Source organism: Parasteatoda tepidariorum, chromosome X1 (genome assembly GCF_043381705.1).
Source record: "Parasteatoda tepidariorum isolate YZ-2023 chromosome X1, CAS_Ptep_4.0, whole genome shotgun sequence".
Classification (NCBI taxonomy): Eukaryota; Metazoa; Arthropoda; class Arachnida; order Araneae; family Theridiidae; genus Parasteatoda; species Parasteatoda tepidariorum.
Genome location: NC_092214.1, coordinates 83,239,344 through 83,258,822, shown reverse-complemented (window position 1 = coordinate 83,258,822; position 19,479 = coordinate 83,239,344). Strand labels below are relative to the sequence as shown.

The following is a 19,479-nucleotide window of genomic DNA, read 5'->3' as shown; positions in this document are numbered from 1 at the left end:
AATAATCTGTATTTTTATACTCAGACTTATTATTTGAAAGGTTAAAGGCCACTTAACAAATTATATTACTTTATTTTTAAAGTATTATGCTGCTGCGGCGTATCTGATTTAAAACCTTAAATTTTGGTTTGAAAGGTGTATACAATGGAGCAGCTTATCTGGTGATTTTCCCCCTCTTCTTTCTCCTTCAAGTTTCAAATTCTATATTGAACTGATTCTCTAAAATTTTATTATCACTCTTCCCCCTGTTATCTTTTGAAGTGTTTATTTTTATCAAAGGAGTTATAAATGCATGTGGCAAGAATGCTCTTCCAGCAATGACTCTGGGAATCACAATGTCTTGCAAGAATCAACAGAAGTACATTTCATTTTCTCTTTCTTCTGCTGCAGGGGTGAAGAAATAAAGCAGTGAAAGAGAAATATGGAAGTTATTCTCTAAAAGGGATGATTTGGGTGAAATGCTTTAAGGCCAAGTTCATTTAAAATTTCAGCTGAAGGTCGAATTTTTTTTTAACTATAGAAATATTTGATATCCAAGATTTCAGATATCAGAGTAATGATGATATATGATTTGCTGGTGAATAAATGGAGGAAAGGGAGAATCTGTGATCAGGCTTTTAAATTTTTGGAAGTCTGATTTTATATTTAAAGTTTATTTTAAGTGTTTAATATTTTGATTTATTTATAATTTTGATATCATAATTTATGTGATTTTTTTCATGATGCAATTTAGTGTAAAACTAAATTAATTTAAGCTTATTATTACTACTTTTTAAAATTTCTTTTTAGCTGTTAAATCATTTGATTTATATAAATTTTATGTATTCGAAACTAAAAATAAAAAAGTTATAATGTACTAATAAGTTAGTTTGCAATTGTTCTGTGTGGTGCACACTTATGCACAAAAAGAGATAAATTTATTTTTTATTGAAATATTATTGAAATGATTTTTAGTTCTTTTTTCATTTTGTTTAACAGCATTTAGTTATTTTAAATCAAATTAAAAGATGTGATGCAGTCGCGTTTTAATTTATATTTAAAAGTTAAGTAAGGCTGTTTATTTAGCTATTTAATCATTTGATTTAAATGTAATTGGAATATTATAGATATGCATTTATTCTTATGATGCGTTTGTACTGATGAGTATTTTCCCTAACAGTGTTGAAAAATTGTTTTTTACTTTGCATAATAAATGCAAAGTAATAAGCTGAGGATAAATCAATCATATAACAAAAGACAAACTAACTTTATTCGACAATTATGCGTGATTAAATTACAAATGGTTCAGATGATATAAGACAAATATTATGTTAGACATAAATGAGCCTTATTCTGAAGCACAAACTCTACCTCTGCATAAGTTTTAATACCCTGCATGATGGTACGTATTTCTTATAGACTGAGTAAGTATGAGCAAAGATTTAAAGAAAGTTTTGACCTTTAAACATCAAGATTCAATGTCATTAACCAATTACAGCCTAATGAGCATCTTGCCCAAATTATTCAACTGGTAAATGAAAAGTTGAGTTGTTACTTACTTCTCCCATGAGGAAAACATCAAACCTTCATGACATCATCCCGTGTTGTATGATTTTGATACGAGCATAGATTCGGCTCATCTGGCATGATTACTGATCATGTTTTTAATATTTTGAAAAATTATCATGTAAGTTAAAATCTGTTATTTTTGATTTAAAGCAACATTGCCGGTATTCATTTATTGCATCTTTATCAATTATTTTAGTAATTTTTAACTGTGTAATCATTAATTTTATGTATAATTTGTTCTAAAGATCAGTGTTTCCCAAACTTATGACTTTTGTGTACCACTTTCTAAATTTTTCGTAACGCTGTGTACCACTAAAAAAAATTAATGTATTTTTTTACTATAAAAAAAGTTGCTCATAAGGTAAAAATCACAACTAGCGGTTGAGCCACTCATTGTTAACTGTTAACTCTGCGAAAATAGCCAATAGAAAAATACGTAATCGTAAATTTTCATGGCTAGCTTTGTTTTTAAGTAAAATGTTTTGAAATTTTCGTTTGTTGCAAGATATTTCGCATAAGAACGCGTACCCCCACTAAACTGTTCCCGTACCCCTGGGGGTACGCGTACCACACTTTGGGAAACACTGGTATAGATCATTGCTTCTCAAGGGGAGGCGATACCTCCCCCTGGGAGCATTGGGAGTATGCTGAGGAGCGGTGAACTTGTTTTGCCCAGTTTCGATTCGATATCATTGTTTATTTAGCCTGGTATATGCGTGAATTAGTTCTTTACCATAAATTATTGGGCAGCTCTGACGAGCAGGGCACATCGATCAGAGGTCTATTGTACCTAAACCCTAGTCGTGATTAGCAAGAAAGCCCTATAGCTGAAATAAAGTTCAGCAAGCACCTTACAGTAACAGCTTGCAGTTCCCAGGCATTGACGCAATGCTGCCCTAGATGCTCAAATCTTTGAGCAGAATAGACATCACAATTTCAAAGTATGTGTCGTGATGTCTCTTCTTCTAGATGACATCCCCGATAAAGAGAATTGGATTCTATTCCCATAATGTTTAGGTGTCTCCTGAGGATACAGTGACCAGTAAGAAGACCTATGATCTTTCTTATACTGTTTCAATTAAGCTTTAAGAGCTCCTTTTGATGCACACTAGGACAGTCTCGATTCAGCTCCTTAGCTTGTCTCTGACCATCATCAGCGTGCCATTGCTCATGGGCAATCTTGCCGTAGTGCTTGAAAATAGTTGCCCTAAATGAGGAGGGAGAAATTCCCAGAGCAGGTTCAGGGCACCAGAAAATTGCATTAGAGCCTGCCCATGCTGCTTCATCAGCTAGCTCATTTCCACCAATACCCATATGTCCAGGCACCCAAAGCAGGGATACCTTGTTATGAGCGGACAGGTCACAGAGGACCGAGAAGCATTCCCACACTAACAAAGAGGTGAATTTACACCTTGACAGTGATAGGAGAGCAGCCTGACTGTCAGAACAGATGCGGATAGTGCCCATGTTTTTACTTTGTAACAAAGTTATATCTAATGAGACAATGAAATCTTTCCTTTAGCAGGAGCATTTGCAAAAAACTCATCCTGATAAGCAAAATAAAGATTTGTCATTTTTCACAAACAAAGACAAGTTTCTGAAGGCACCTTCATTCTCAGGATTGCTAGCAACCTCATCACAAAAATGTGACGATGATTTGATAACTTCTTAGAATATGTCAAAATTTATTGCTAATTCTGGGAAAGCTCATACCATCAGCGCATAGTTGATACTGCTGGTTGTCAAGGAAGTTGTAGAACAGGGTTCCCACGGTCCTTGAGATTGAATTTTTTTGTTGCTAAATTTAGGTCCTTGAAAGTGCTTGAAAAACGTCTTAAGTCCTTGAAAAACTTGATAGGTCCTTGAATTTGTCCAATACTGCTGACGGCCCTTTTTAGACTTAAAGCATGCTCTAAATACGCATGCGTTTATAATTTAAATAGTTAAATAAGAGTCAATAAAAGGATTTTGAATAAACAAAGAATAAAAACAATCCTAGCATATAAAATAGATTTCAATAACCTTCTAAATAAAATTGAGCATTTTTTAATTTTAAAGTGAAGTAACCATTAAAATATAAATGCAATAATTAATATATTAAAAATCATTAAAATAAGCATTAAAATTTTTTAAAATAAAGCGATTTTACTGTTAAATCCTGGTTACTATTAAATCCAAAATCCTGTTTTTGAAACAAACGATAAATCCAAAAAAAAAATTTCAAAGAAAAACTTATGAATAATTTATTTAGATATTACTATATATTCCTATCACTGCACTTAAGAATTCCTCAAAATCAGAACTCTCTGTATCAGAACAAATTAGGTTTATTGTTTATTTCGGGTTCATCTCCGTCCCTGACACTTTCAGCCTCACTTTCGGTTTCGTTTTGTCCCGGGATGATTTCCGCTTTTTTGAAGCCATTTATCACAGTTTCTTTTTCAATTGCTGACAGCTTAAACGCAGTGGTATATTTTTTTTCTCTTAATTGGAGGCATTTAAAATGGATAATTTAAATACAAGTTATGTTAAAATGAAACGAAAATAGAATAAACAAAACAAAAATAATAATAAAACAAAAGCGCATCAGAATTGAAGATAAAAGCAATGGGGGGAAAAACGAAAAGCGCTCTCCCAAGCATTTAAAACAAGTTTCTATTTTTATAAATTCCTCCCCCTATTTTCCCTTCTCAAATCAGGTTTCTTTTTTTAACTGACTCTGCTGCCTTTTCCCCTCTTCACTGACCCAAGTTTGAAATTCTTTTTGAACATTCCAATTGTAAGATTATTGAAGGTCATTCCAAACTCATCAGCACCCTTTGTTCATCAAACATTCACATGTTTTTAACAACCAGCTGAAGAAAAAAGGAATGTGGAGAGAGGCATATTTCCTGGGAAAAAAGGAGGGGGGTGCATTTGTTTTACAGTTGACATTATCACTGGCCCCACCCTGATTTTCTTCATTCATTCCTTTCTGATTTATGCTTCTCCAGTCCACGCCCATTTCCTACACTCAACAGCTGTTCATATGGCAGAAGGGAAACAGAGACTTTTTTCTTTTGTGGATTGTGGTNCCACAACAAGCATTGTTGCTTCTAGTAAAATAGAAGAGAATAATTTTTAAAATTGGTCTTAGATTAAGGTCCTTGAAAATTTTGTTGAGGTCCTTGAAAAGTCCTGGAAAGTCCTTGAATTTCAATCTCATCATAGAGTGGGAACCCTGTAGAAACAGTTTTACACCATCCAGCCACATCCAATGAAATCAAAAATATCCCATTAAGCAACGATACAGTGCGGGGACGAAATGGTGAGATGGCGGAAGACGTTGAAGTTTCTTTATGCAAACTTTTGATATCCAACAACGATGAATCAACCTTGCCTTGCAATGTAGGCCTTACTGTAGGAGTAGGTCCGGTTTGTAAAGATAGGAAAAAGTATTCAAGAGATGCTTTTTGCAAGAAGCTTGATTGTAGATACCAAATTTAATGATCAAAAAAAGGTAAATCTATTTTTATTACTATCCAAGATTATTTTACAGAGAAAAACATTCCTCTTCCGAATATTATGTCGATTGCCGCTGATGGAGCTCCAGCAATTGTGGGTCGACATCGTGGGTTTATCGCCCTTTTGAAAAGGGAAATACCAGATATTTTAGCTGTTCATTGCGTGATTCACAGACAGCATTTAGTAGGAAAAAATCTCAGTTACCGTTTGCATCAGTTATTGCAATATGTCATATTTGCTGTGAACAAAATTCATTGTAATTCTCTCAACAATTGATTATTCAGACAGCAGTGTATGAATTCAATCGCTTGCTACTTCACACAGAGATTCTATGACTTTCCATTGGCGCCAATCTCAATAGGTTTTGGAATCTTTTCGACTCTGTGCTACAGTTCCTTTAAAACAGAGATGTAACTCTAAGAGACAGATTGCTAGAATTTAAGAAAGACTTTGGTGGATTTATTTGTAAAATTTAATGGCATTAATTTACAACTTCAAGGCGGCGAGCTAAATTTGATCCCTACAAAATCAGTCATTTCTGCCTTTCTGAAAAAACTCATTTTGTGGAAGCAGAATTTAAATTGGAATGAGTTCAGTCCAGCAGGTGAAATTCTCTCTGATGCACAAAAATATTGTCAACACCTTGACTCTTTCCACGTGATCTTTTTTGACCATTTTAAAGATATTTTGTTCCCTGGAAGTTCACTGGGTTATTGGATTATGAACCCCTTTGTGAATATTGAAACAGCAGAGGTTCAGATTTATGAGGAATTGGTCAATCTTTCAACTAATGAAACTTTGAAGTGGTGATCGTCTCAGAGAATTTTGGCTTCAAGGTAACATCAGTCGCCTCTACCCTGGACTGCGGATTATAATAAAAAAAAATTTAAATGCCTTCCTTCCTCCTACCTTGTCAAACGTGGATTTAGTGCTGTTACGTATCGTGTCACCAAAAAAGAAAATTCAACTCGAAATTGTGCAACGAGAGGACTTGCGTTTTCAACTTACTAAAAGTATTGAGCCGAACGCTAAGAAACTAATGTTTTGTTGATACTACTTTTTAGTGTAAAAACATTATTTTAGGTGTTTTTTTAAATATCTAATTAAGAATAAGTGATTCTTTTTAAGCATAGGTTTCTTTGTTGTATTTTTTTCATTACGTATTTATTTTAATTATAACAAATAGACTGTGATTACATGCCTTGAGAAAAGTAATGAGTTAATGTACATATTATTTTTTTAAAAACCAAACAAATTTAATTCTTAAAAAATTGTTTAATGTTGTCTCTTATAATTCAGCACGCCTCTTTCCATCACCATGCTCTAAATAACTGGATTTTCACAAAGGGGGTGTTGAAATGTTTTTTGCTCCTTAAGGGGGCGGCAATGTAAAAAAAAGGTTGAGGATCTATGGTATAGATCCTTCATATAGTAAAATTTTGGTACAATGGTACAGCCTTTGGAATTGACTAGCCCAAAGTGATGTTTCTCTGAAAAATTTAAGTTATGATGTCTTGTCTAAAAGATGTATATATCAGGTCTGAAAATTTTAATGTAAACTAATATGTTTCTTCTAGGACCCACTAGTATTATCTTCAGGAGCTCAACCAAGTTGGTGTGAATATTTAACTTACTCCTGTCCTATGATTTTTCCATTTGAAACTAGAAGTTTATATTTTACCTGCACTGCATTTGGAGCTTCTAGGTGAATATTGAGAATAATTAGTAACCCTTAATATAAGTTAGAATTTACCTAGAAATATTTCTTCACTCTTATGGAATTTTTTATAGCTTGTTCAACTGTATGGAAGCAAAAAAAATTCCTAAAATAAACTATCTAATTTTGTTTCATAATAGTTTTTTTTTTCTCCAATTTTCAGTAAGTACTGTTTAATTATCTCTGTTAAGAATTATCTCTATCATTAGATGCTGTGCAAATTTGAGCAATAATTTCAAGCAAATAAGAAAAAAAGTTTATATATATATATGTATGTATAATAAATAATTAAATACAAGAAAACACGAAGAAAGTTAGGAAAAACAATAAGTTTCAATAAGTAATTTTAATATTAATAAACTAATTACTTGGAATTCTAATGTTTCTAGGAGCATCTATTTAAATACCACTTTTAATGAAATGAACAGAATTAAAAGAATAGTAATTTTAATAGTAATATTAAAATTACTATTATAATATAATAGTAATAATATATTATATATAATATAATATATAATATAATAGTACATAATACAAAATATAATATCACATAATATATAATATTACAATATAAAATATAATATAACTCTATCTCAGTGATTCCTCAGAAATAAAATAATTAGTGTAAGAACGCCATATGCCAGAGCTCGAATAATGATGTTGATGCTTAACAAAACTAAAGTGATGGACGTAGTTAAAATGTAAAGCCCGTTAAAAACTTAAAAAAACGTGAAATATATGTAATTCTGATTTCAGTCAAATGAACATCGCTGCATTGATTAGGTTGAATGAGTCTAAAACTTTAAAAACATTATTTATCTCTGATAAATTTTTTAAAAAGGCATATATATCTACGCTTCAGAACTAAATAAAAGAGTACTTTAATTTCGTTTTGGAAACTTTTTGTACACTGAGTAGGTTGATTGAATGTTTAGATAATTAATTGATATGATCCTCAAGATTTACCATAAAGTCGATGACGAATAACTGAAAAAATGCTGTAAATTAAAGAAATGAGGCATTTTGAAATTAACAACTTTGTTTCTCGGTCGTGAAATGAGAGAAGGTTTAAATCTTTAATTTATAATTTTCCAACGATATATTTTACACATTTTATAATGTTTTGAGGGTAAATAAAAATAATAAAAGTTTCTCATCTATAGACTGGCATTACTATTAATGGAATAATATTTTGATAATAAATGTTACATGAAATACAGCTCTTTTCTATAGTTTAAAAAGAAAATAAGTAGAAATGTAAAAATATACTAAGTAGAAAATCGGAGGTCAAAATTAACAAAACTGTCTAACGAGTGTGACAAATTTTGAAATCATTTCAAAATTGCACGTAATAAATTGCAGATGAATATGGTGAACATCATTGACTCATGGCATTAGTCTTCGTGATTGTCTCACTTGAATATCTGTATTTCAAGTAGACTGACATCTTCTTTTTTATAAAACTTTCTAAGAAAATTTGAATATTTATTCACTTGAATATCTGTAATTCAAGTAGACTAACATCTTTTTTCTATAAGACTTTCTAAGAAAATTTGAATATTTATTCAAAGTTTTCCACAAATCACTTCCAATTATGATTTATACGAATANTTTGAACTTTTATGTATATATATATATATATATATATATATATATAAAATCTGATAAATTAATTAAAATACAAATGCGCTTTATTTAATGTTTTACTGCACTATAATTCAGATAACTATTGTTATGTTGATAAAATAAATTTTTTTCTTCAGATTTTTTATAAAATCCTTTCAAAAATATGGAAGAGAAAAAAATATTTTTATGAACTTTTGACCTTATTTCTTCAATATTTTATTTACTTAATTGCTTTATCAATGCATTTTGTGCATTAATTCTATAGGATTGCTTTCTTTATTATTATCAATGTACATACTTTTCATATTTCATTCTGGCTTTTCAATTTATGATTGACTGTTTCTTATGATATTTGAAAAGCATTATTTTGTATTAAAGTATTAAGTTTTCATTAATAATTTCTATATTAATATTTCCATAGTAATATTTCTGCATTAATATTTCAATATTAATTCTATATTCAAGAGTATCTTTTCTGAATATGTTTTCTTTGCTAAGCATAATGGCTTTCAAACCGATTGTTTCTATTCTCTTTTTAACGTATCCAGTTTTGCTTACTTGATATAATAAAAAAATGGATTTAAATTTAAACATGTATGTTAAAGGCCTGCAACTTATGTAATTAAGTATGAAAATGTCTATTTATTAACCAAAATACTTGTGTACAAAGTAATCAACTAAACTAATATATTTAAAGTATCTTTTTTCATATTTTAGTCTCATGTCTCTCTTTTTCAGGAGTAGTAAGCCCATCCAAGTTTGTTTCAGATAAAAGTACATGTTTTTTAAGTAACAAATTAGTGTAACTTATAAGGTATTGGTATTTCACATAATTTCACTTTTTCAGAAAAATAAATCAAATTACTGAATGGAAATAGAATTGTTGGAAATAGAATTTCATTCTGTAAACAGAGGATTTTATATGGAAAGCTAAATATCAGTTTTATAGACAAAATCAAATAGGTAGGGTAGCTGTGGGGATTGAGGTATTTCGATAAACTTTTGTCAGGATTCCATAGAGAAAAGCTCTTCGGAGCTAATAAAGTACACAAATGTGTTGGTGGTGAAGAATATATATTAAAAAGAACTTTTTTTAAAAAGAAAAGTATACAAATGCTTTTGTATTTCAATAGTATAAGATTCAGAATAATCGGAGGTAAGAGTCAATACTTACAATGAAATGTAGTGTTACAATTATTTGCAGCGCATAGTGTTTACTATAACATACCACTATAATTTATGTTATTAAAAATGCTAATGTACTATTGAAAAGCAAAAAATAGAGCAACAGAAATTTTTTTGCCCCTTCTTTCTTTTTTCAATTGGTTGTTCCCCTTGTTGATAGGTCACACTATAGGGTTGGGTATGTATGGAATTTATCAGTCCAGTTAGTATTCTAGGTTAGTTGATGAAATTTGTATTTGTTCTTCCTCTTACCTTAAAATTTTCCTAAAAGGAAATATTCTACACAGTTCTTTTGTAGGTATGTTTTTCCTTTATTTTTATTTATATTAGCTCATGGTTTAATGATAATTTTCTAATACAATTTACTATGTTAAAAATTTAATGCTGTCGTTTGACAATTTACCTATAGGTGAAACTATGCAATGAAATTATTGGTGAAATTTTCAACTTTCATTGAAATACAGAAATTCCTATTTATTATTTTGTGTCGAATCTGTAATAGCTTTCTTAATAATTTTAAGTTACTTCAAAAAATTGTTAAGTGATGCATTTTTTATACTTTTCTTTTAAAGTTAAAATAACTAGGAAATGAATTAACAATTTTTCTTACTGCTAAGTGAAATTGTGTCAATAGTGGTAAAATTAAATTGGTGGTTTTATTTAAAAGTGTCCTTTTCGGAAATTAAGAATACAGTGCTCAATCTGTTCATAAATATTTTCAATTGATTTTTTTATGTAAAAACGTAAGACACTCCTCACAACAGCTATTTCCTTGTTGCCAGAGTGCTCCAACAATAGCTGTAGTGTTTGAGACTAACCGCATGACCAAATTACATAATCCCTTTAATGGTTGATATGGTTGAGAAAAACCGACTCTTCCACTGAATTCAGCATTTCAAAATTATTTAATTACATATATTTATTTACCAGATGTAAAACAAATAAATAATAAAGTAAAGTAAATTTGTTAAGCGGTGTAATATTACTTTTGGAAAGTAAATAATTTTATTGTTCTCTACATTTGATGCCAATTTGGACCCTACATTGTTGCAACGTAATTATTTAAATTTATTTTTGGTAGATCAATTGTGTGGCTTCAGAATCAGAGAGATTTAGCATTAGAAAGAAACCGTGGTCCTTCTCCTAGACGAGATGATTCTCATGAATATCGAATTGGTAGGTTAAAGCATGAACGAGTTAAAGTTCCTCGAGGAGACCAATTATTGGACTGGGCCATACAAGTTCTAAAAGTTCATGGTGATAGGAAAAGTATTTTGGAGGTTAGTAAAACTTACCGTTGTTTCAACACACTATTTTAATTTTAATCTTCGTTCGATTTGGAAAACCATCATTTTAATATTTCATTTGAAAATGTTTTAGACTGACTCATTGTGTTTATTTTCTTCTGTTATAAATTTATCTTTTTAATCAAGGGAAAGTGTTTACCTATTTACTTTGTTATTATAGTTTTTCTCACAAAGTATAATGTATCTGATTTTTAAATATGCAACTTAAAAAGTTTGAAAGATGTTGATTCTGCTTGATAGTGGCTTAAATAATAGTATAATGATGACCTAGTGATGTTTAATGGGGATGTTAGAACTTTTCTAAGGGCACTGGATTTTGTTGAATTTAAAAAATCGATTAATTGGTAGCACTTAGCTTAACTAAAAAATTTTCAATAGATAAATTACAAAGACCAAAGCCCAGCTCCTTATCTCCCACGAGAAAAGGTTAAATAAGGTTGGTATAATATTAAAGCAGAAAGTGAAAGAAATTATGACAATATATCTTAATCAAACGGACACAACATGTTTTTAATCTGGGTCAAGTTTAAAAAAACACATATTTTTGAACCCATGTGGCTAACAGATACTTTAAACATAAATATACACAATGTTATGAATTACATAAAGAATAGCATGGCTTATATATTTTCGAAAATAGAAATAAAATATTTAGATATGTGTTAAAAAATATAAAAATAAAATTTCTCATTAGTATTCAGGTCCCACATGTTTTTCCGTTTTCAAACACTGACTATCTCTTTCTCCCTCTCCTTACCGACAGCTTTCTTTTTTCACTATACTTGGTTCATCTCATATGACATGAGATATAGAAAAACTGCAAAAATATGTTATGGTCCTGTTTATTCTTGCTGATATACCATTAGATCAAACTAAAGAAAATGAGAGGCTAGCCAAAACTTATCTGAAACAGAAACTGAAAGTAGTTAAATTTAATCATGATCGTGCTGTCTGGGAAAAAGAAACAAATTGCGTAGAATAATAGAACTACAGTGAAACCAAGATTTTACGTTTTCGGTCGGACTAGCGATAAAAAACGCCCGAAGCGGAATAACATAAAATCGGGGTTAAGAAAAATCTATGCACATTTTTAAAAATTGATACCTACCAGTTAAATTAATGGAAAAAATGAGTAATCTTTACTTGCTTTTTGTTTTTAGCTACAATTTCATGTACAGCTCGTTCAATACTAACAATTTTTTGCAAATTTGCTTCTTGATTTACATTTGCAAGTAAAAATTGTTTGAGTTTTTATGCTTTGTGTCGCTTGATCAGCTGTTGGCACGTCTCCTGTTATTTCATCTTCATCGTCATCAGCACTATCGTCGGAATCAGGCATTAAATCACTTATGGAAGGGATTTCTGAACTAATGAGATCTGTGTCACAGTCGATGTATGCATCATCGACTTCCGGAAGATCCTCAACTTCAGACACGCTGCATTCTTCTTCTTCCAAAGCAACAGCGCCCTCCTCCTCCGATATTGAAAATCCTGCTTTATTGAATCCATTGATAATGCACTTTTGGTCGACACTGTCCCAAGCTGAAGATATGAAATTAAGAGCCTCAAGAACATTAATTTGACCCTAGAAGCATCCTGAAAGTCATCAGAACCAAGAAACATTAGAGATTTTCTAACCAGTTTCTTCCAGTAACTCTCTTTAAATAATCAGAGAACTCCTAAATCCCGTGGTTGAAGTTCGCTTGTACAGTTAGCTGGAAAAAACTCTATTCGCACGTTTTTCAATTTAAGGTTTAAATGAGCAGTGCATTGGTCTAGGAATAAAATTATGTTGCGCTTTTGAAAACTCATTTTCTTATCCAGTTTTCGAAAAAAAAAATTCAAATAATGCTTGCGTCATCCATGCTTTTTTGTTTGAAGCGTAATCGGTAAGAAAACTCTTGATATTTTTGAAGCACTGTGGTTTCTCTGCTCTACCGATCACTAGAGGCATTAACTTTTGGCTTCCATCGGCATTTGCACAGAGCAAAACAGCCAACGAATTTTTGAAAGCTTTCCTCCATGGCAATTTTCACCTTTTATTGTCAATGTCTTGTTTGGCAATAGGTTAAAAAACAATCCCGTCTCGTCTGCATTAAATATGTTACTTGGATTATAGCCCTTTAATAAATTTGGCAAAGTTTCTTGTAGTTCTGTTGCACAGTTGTCATATCCACACTATCGAATTCGGCACAGATAGATTTGAAGCATAAATTGTTCCTTTTTTTTTAATTGATCAATCCAGCCATTTGATGCACTGAAGCCTTGGAGTTTAAGCCTTTCAGCAATTTCAAGCACCTTTTCTCTCAGGATGGATCCATTTATAGGAATCTTGCTGCTCTGGCTTCCTTGAACCAGTTCATTAAAATTTTTTCTAACTCATCATACGGAGATGTTTTAAGGATTTTTCTCTTCTTGGCATATTTTCTGAGTTTTTCAGCGTTTAGCTCTACTGAAGCTTCTTGCTTTAAAATCATTTGCAAAGTTGAATAAGCAATACCTAAAGATTTAGCGAGATCAACTTTAGTGCCATGAAATTCTTTAGCTTTTTCCACGATTTCAGCCTTTTCGGCCAGAGAAAAGCATTTTCGTTTCGAGAAAAGAACACGATGACTGAGTTTTCGAAAATGAGAAAAAATGCTATAGCTTTCAAACTCAAACAAAACCGACTGAAAATCTGATTTGGTATGCTAGCACAGAAAAATGGGTAAAACCATTTCTCATGGAACATTGAAGAAACGACTCTCTCATTGAACCATCTCTCATCATCATCATGAAACCATCTCTCATTGAAGAAACGACCACACCTCTCTATTCAAAGTGACTTATCTTCGTATCGCAAATAAACACCGCCAGTAAGACGTTTGGAGTACATGTGAAACTCGATCATTACTGACAGTTGTCTCTCTAATCTCCCCTCTTTCTCTTTTGTTGATAGGGAGCGGGGGCAAATAGAAGGCGTAGATGTGATACTTCCATCACTTGTGGTTTTAGGATTCCAGTGAATTGCGTCTTCCCCCACCCTTCCGTTAGTGACAGAGAGGAAACTTCACCCCCCCCTATTGAAAAATAGACAAAACGGAACAGAAAGAATGCAAGAATTGCTCCATACAGCTGAAAAACAAGTTTTTCTTGTTCAAAAAACTAGAAAAAAGTTTGTGCGAGAATTGTAGAATAAAAAATTATTTTGATCTGTTTGTAGAAAAACGCATCAAGCGGGATTTTCATAAATGGTATAACGCAAAATCCGGGGTTTTTTAACATTAACGGTATATGCAATTTTCACGAATCAGCAGAAAATGACGTAAGAAGCGGGATAATGTACGAAACGGACAATGTAAAATCGGGGTTCCACTGTAATAGAAAAATTCAATTTCTTGCATCACAAAAAAGTTGATATAGCAAAGTAACAATGCATTAACTGTTTTCTCTTTTTAATAATCGGATAATTTATAAAACAGGTTGAATTTCAAGATGAAGAAGGAACAGGATTAGGACCAACTTTAGAATTCTTCACTTTGGTTGCAGCAGAACTTCAACGAAGAAACCTAAAATTATGGCTTTGTAATGATGACATAAAAGAGACACCATTTTTATCAGTAAGATATTGTTACATGTGTGCATCAAAAGTCCTACTTAGGAGAACGCTATTTTGTGGGAGAATTTTTTCATGGCAAATTCTATTTCTACTACATCGGTCTAATTTAAAGTTTACCAAGAGGAATTTAAAGTAAACCTGGAGGAAACCATGAAGTTTCAAATGCAGAATAAAAAATTGCAAACTAGCAAAATGCGAACAAACTATTGCATATTTCCATACTGTGTAATCTTGTCATAATTTGTTTGCATTTTGTGTTTTTGAATTTTAGTTCTGAATTTGAAACTTTATGCTTTACTCTAAGTCCTACATGGCTTTATGCTTTATCCAAACTAACCTTTTTTCATAATTTAAATTTATATAAGTGAACGAGTATTTGTAATGAAGAGTTTCTATCACAGCATATCTTCCTCCTAAGGTCTCAAAAGTAGTAGAAAGGAATTAAAATCTTTAGTTACTCAATTAGTAGTTGCAATAATTGAACTTTTTTAGTTCTATATAATTTAAGTGTAACTTTTTTGGAGCATTTCTTAAAGTTTCTTTTCTTTGTGGTATTCTATAACATCAGTAATTTTGATAAGTTTTATTATTTTCATGGCTTAATATATATATANTATAGTTATATATATAATTGTTTGACTAATGAGATTGAAATAATGAAATATAAAAATGCTCTATTAGCCAAATTTATTGAACTTCTAAAGGAAAAAATGTCTTTTTCACATTGCAGGGTTCCTACACGGTCAGGAAAGCCTGCAAAAGTCAGGATATTCTAAAATTAAGCTAAGATGTCAGGATTTTTCTTACATATTCATAAAGTCGGGAAAAAGTCAGGATTTTTCTTACATGTTCATAAAGTTAGGAAAGTAAAAAAACTATAGTTCATTCAAAGACTGACAGGCAAAAATAAAGTTTCAAGGAAAAATTCTGTAATTCAAAATATGTAATTTCCTCATAATAGCATTCCTCTTTCCTTGGTAGAACCTGTCCTGTTAGCAATTTTCCTCCTGTTTATCCAATGATACAGAATTTTTGATAGGGTTGCTAGGTTTATTGCTCTTTGTGTGAATAACTGGTTTACAGACAACAGTTGAGAAAATTTCCTCTTTCTTGCACATGGAACATTTGTCTTAACCAATATTTACTTTTTTTAGTATTTTTCAAGATAGGTTTAATTTAAGTTGAATTTTCTTCTGAAATGAAATGATTCATTGAATTTTTAATCTGCAAAATAAGGTGAGTACTATTATTCATATTTTTTTATTGTATTATTATTATTATTATTTTTTTTGCATGAATCTATTTCCATCCTTGTCTAAAAGTCTTCTTTGCTTAATATGCTTATGTTTAAAATGACACAAATGAAATAGGATTTAAAAATTGAAATTATTTTATTTTGTCATTATATATGTTAACTAAAATAAAAATATATGTATAAATATGGGAGTTGTAAGATACCCCTCCGAGCCAGGAATTTTTTTCTTCTTGATTATTTAATGAATTTTAAATGAATTTTTCAAAATTGTCCTTTAGCATTATGGGGGGCGGGGGTTAAAAATATATTCTGCAAACTATTAGAAGAAAATCTTTACAAGATGATCTATTTCTGACTATAAGGAAAAGTTATGTATTTCATTTGCAAAATTAGTTTTTAAAAATCTCCCTCCCCAGTCCTTTGAGGAGAGTGGTAATTATATTGTGAAATTTATTAGGGTTTAGAAAGGAAGCTTCATCAATAACCAAATTCAGGTTATATGGAAAAGTTATCTAAGTATTTTTTTTAAATTACTTTTTCAAATGGAGTTAAGAGAAGGGTTTTTTGAGAAAGGGAGAGAGAAAATTATATTGGTAAATCTGTTAGGGGTTAAGAGAAGACACTTTGCAGGATGCTTGATGACAGGAAGTAAGAAATTGAAGAATTTTTTTGAAAAATACAAAATTTCCTCCCCGGCATTTTTGTTGTGAAATGATATGTTTTGTCTCGGCCTCAATAGATGGCGCAAGCTGTCCTGTAAGTGAAGAGTTTTTTGTTTACAATTTTTTTTGTCAGAATATCTTGTTCTTGTTGAATTTATATATTTTTTGCAGTTTCTAGTTTTCTGTTATGTTGTGCTAGCATTATGTCCCACCCCAAAATGAACAAATTACTTTTAGATATTTCATTTTCTAGTTATTTTTGAGTATTTTATTTTTATGGTGCTACTGTAAAATTTACCTGGTGACCTAAATAATGCAGATTCTGTTCTGGAAGATTAATTGCACAGTAAGAAGTTTTAATTATCTCATTCTGAGCAATCAGAAAAAGTGTCCTTGCTATTATTGTTTGTAAGTGTATTCCTGTATGTTTTCGGGTGGAAAACAAGTTATTTTTTCTAATGTTGGGAACAATATATTAGCCTTATTCAAAGTCACTTTTGCTTTTGATTTCCTATAGTCTTCTAGATATCTCATTAGCTTATTTCGTTTTGAGCCCAACAACTTTTGAGGCGGGATATATGCCAGGATCTATTTTTGCTTTTTAATCAATTAAAGCTGTATTATAAGCAAATCTGTGTATCAATTATTGAATCTCTTAAATAGTTATTTTTTTAGAAATTTTTTTCGGAATTACATCTTGATTTTCATCAAAAATTTTAATTTTAATAAATGATAAATCAAATTTATTTACCCTATTAAAATCAAAATGTAATAGGCATACACAATTTCCTTGTAAATGGTATCAAGATACTTCCATATCAATTTCATTAGTTGTGATTAAAAAGTAAGACACATGAAGCAATTGGAAATGGGAAAATCTTATTTTGAGAAGAAAAAAAATTAAGTTTTAAAGTGACATAATATTTGAAAATGAAAGATTTCTTGTCATACTGCAATATTTGATTCAAAATTAGTCCCTTTAGGTTGCAGAGGGCTCACATAATGCATTATTCTATCTGAAATTAGATTAGTCTAACATTTAACACCCCACAATTGTAGGTACCCCTGGGCTCTGGCTTTTTGAGGGGTTTTAAAATTTGTTGACAATGATTTTTTTACTTTCAGAGCATAAAGTGTTTTTGAAAACATTCCTCTTGGTTTTTTTAAGACAATTGTCTTTTTCAAACAGTGTTTTCACTGGGCGTAGAAATTTGTTGACGATTTTTAACTTTCAAAATGAAATGTCTTTATGAATGTGGTTTTTGTTGCCAAGCTCCGTGCATATATAAAATCTGTTCCTACTCTAATTATTGAAAAAAATCATTCATTCTTGGGGAGGGGTATTTAAGTTAAAGAGACATACATTTAGAGCCATTATCAGTGAGGGGGTAAATGTTTTATCAAGATAGCCCCCGGAAGTGTGAAGTACCTTACAGAGAAGGTTTTGTTTATTGATTTTTATTTGCATTCTGAGCCCTGAGAACATGTTTACATTATGTTGGTATTTTTTTAGGCGTGTCTTGATAGTATGATATTCCAAGTCATAGAGAAAAAATAAATGTACAGAAATGTTATCTTGTTTTTTCCATACATATTAAAAAAATTTTTTTATCTAATTTGAAATGGGTAGAATATTGTTTCTTACATAAGTAACTTAAGTGAATCATTTATGAATAAAATTGCTCCTCTCCCCCCCCCCCCCGGCTAAAGAGAATACAAGGGCTAGTTCACTCCGCTCTTAGAGCTGAAGCTACGATCGCTCTTAACCTAAAAGATAAAAAGAAACATTCATTTTTATTAAATGGATGTCCAATATATATTTTTTTTATTAATAAAAGTAGAGAGAACGAAACAAACGTTAAAGTTTATATCGGCGGTAAATTGATAATGACTTTAATACGAGATATGTGTTTTTTCTTATTTCGAGTTAATTGTCTCGAATATTCTGAATTACATCAGAAAAAAATTGAAAGTCAATTATTCCCCCTTGTAATTGTGTTCATTTATATTCAGGCAAATTAATTAATTTTTTTCCTACAACATTTAAAAAAAGACAAACAATGAAGGAAATGCAAAAAAAAAATGAACAAGAATTCTATCTTAAATTCAGTGAAAACACCTAATTTTGATGGAATTTTGAATGTATTAAACCAGAGAGAAATGTGACTGTTTAAAATTTACTTCCTGCTTTTGACTAGAAAAATAATTTGGGAATATTCAAAGAAAATTTGTTTTGCGTGTTTTAACTTTAAAATAAGCTTCTGTAACCATTTTTGCACAATTAACTAAACTTCTTTAAACCATTAAAATCTACTTATAAATAGTGTTTTTTAAATCATTTTGAAATAAAGAATACAGTTCTGACCGACAAGAGTGAACTATCTAACTGATTAATAAAACTTACTTATTTTTGAATAAAATTACAAAAAATGTAGCTTATTCAAAAACGATATTTATTGCCGATTATTATTATAAAAATTAGAAATGAAAACGATTATTATTATAAATAAAAACGATATTATTATAAATAAAAACGATATCATTATAAATAAAATCGTTATTATTGTATAACGATTATTATTCTAATAAAAACGATTATTATTATAAATAAAAACGATATTATTATAAATAAAAACGATATTATTATAAATANATGGAGGTGCTCTACGTGTTCTATTTCAGACCGCGGCAAGAGATACTTCAAAGGAGTGAACCAGCCCTTCTATTCTCTTTAGCCCTGTCTCCCCCCACCCCTATTTCATAACAATCTATTTTTTGTACATTTCTTTTATTTGTGTATAAAATAAAATTAAGCCACAAAATTAAGTTTTATTTCATCCCCTCCGCCGCCACCCAGCACCAAAACATGTTTAACATAATTTTGTAGTATTAGCAAGATATTATTTTTAATTTGACTAACAATGTTTTTTTCTTATATAGGTGCTGTATTAAAAATTATGCCTGAAAATAAAACATACTTTAATGTGGATTGGATAAATACAGAATTACATGCTCAGTGGTCTGAGTGGCTTGCACCAGTATCGAGTTCTCCGTTCCAAGCATTTTACAAAAAATGT

At 30.6% G+C, this 19,479-nt stretch overlaps 1 protein-coding gene across 2 annotated transcripts in view; it reads left to right on the top strand.

The window, feature by feature from the left end:
- Nucleotides 1–19,479, top strand: part of LOC107453213 (ubiquitin fusion-degradation 4-like) — a 158,249-nt gene that overhangs the window by 123,995 nt on the left and 14,775 nt on the right. For both annotated transcript variants that reach the window (XM_071187446.1, XM_071187447.1), the window contains 3 exons: nucleotides 6,630–6,757; nucleotides 10,662–10,860; nucleotides 14,349–14,486. In XM_071187446.1, coding sequence (XP_071043547.1) covers nucleotides 6,630–6,757; nucleotides 10,662–10,860; nucleotides 14,349–14,486 — 465 coding nt within the window. The remainder of the gene's footprint in view (nucleotides 1–6,629; nucleotides 6,758–10,661; nucleotides 10,861–14,348; nucleotides 14,487–19,479) is intronic.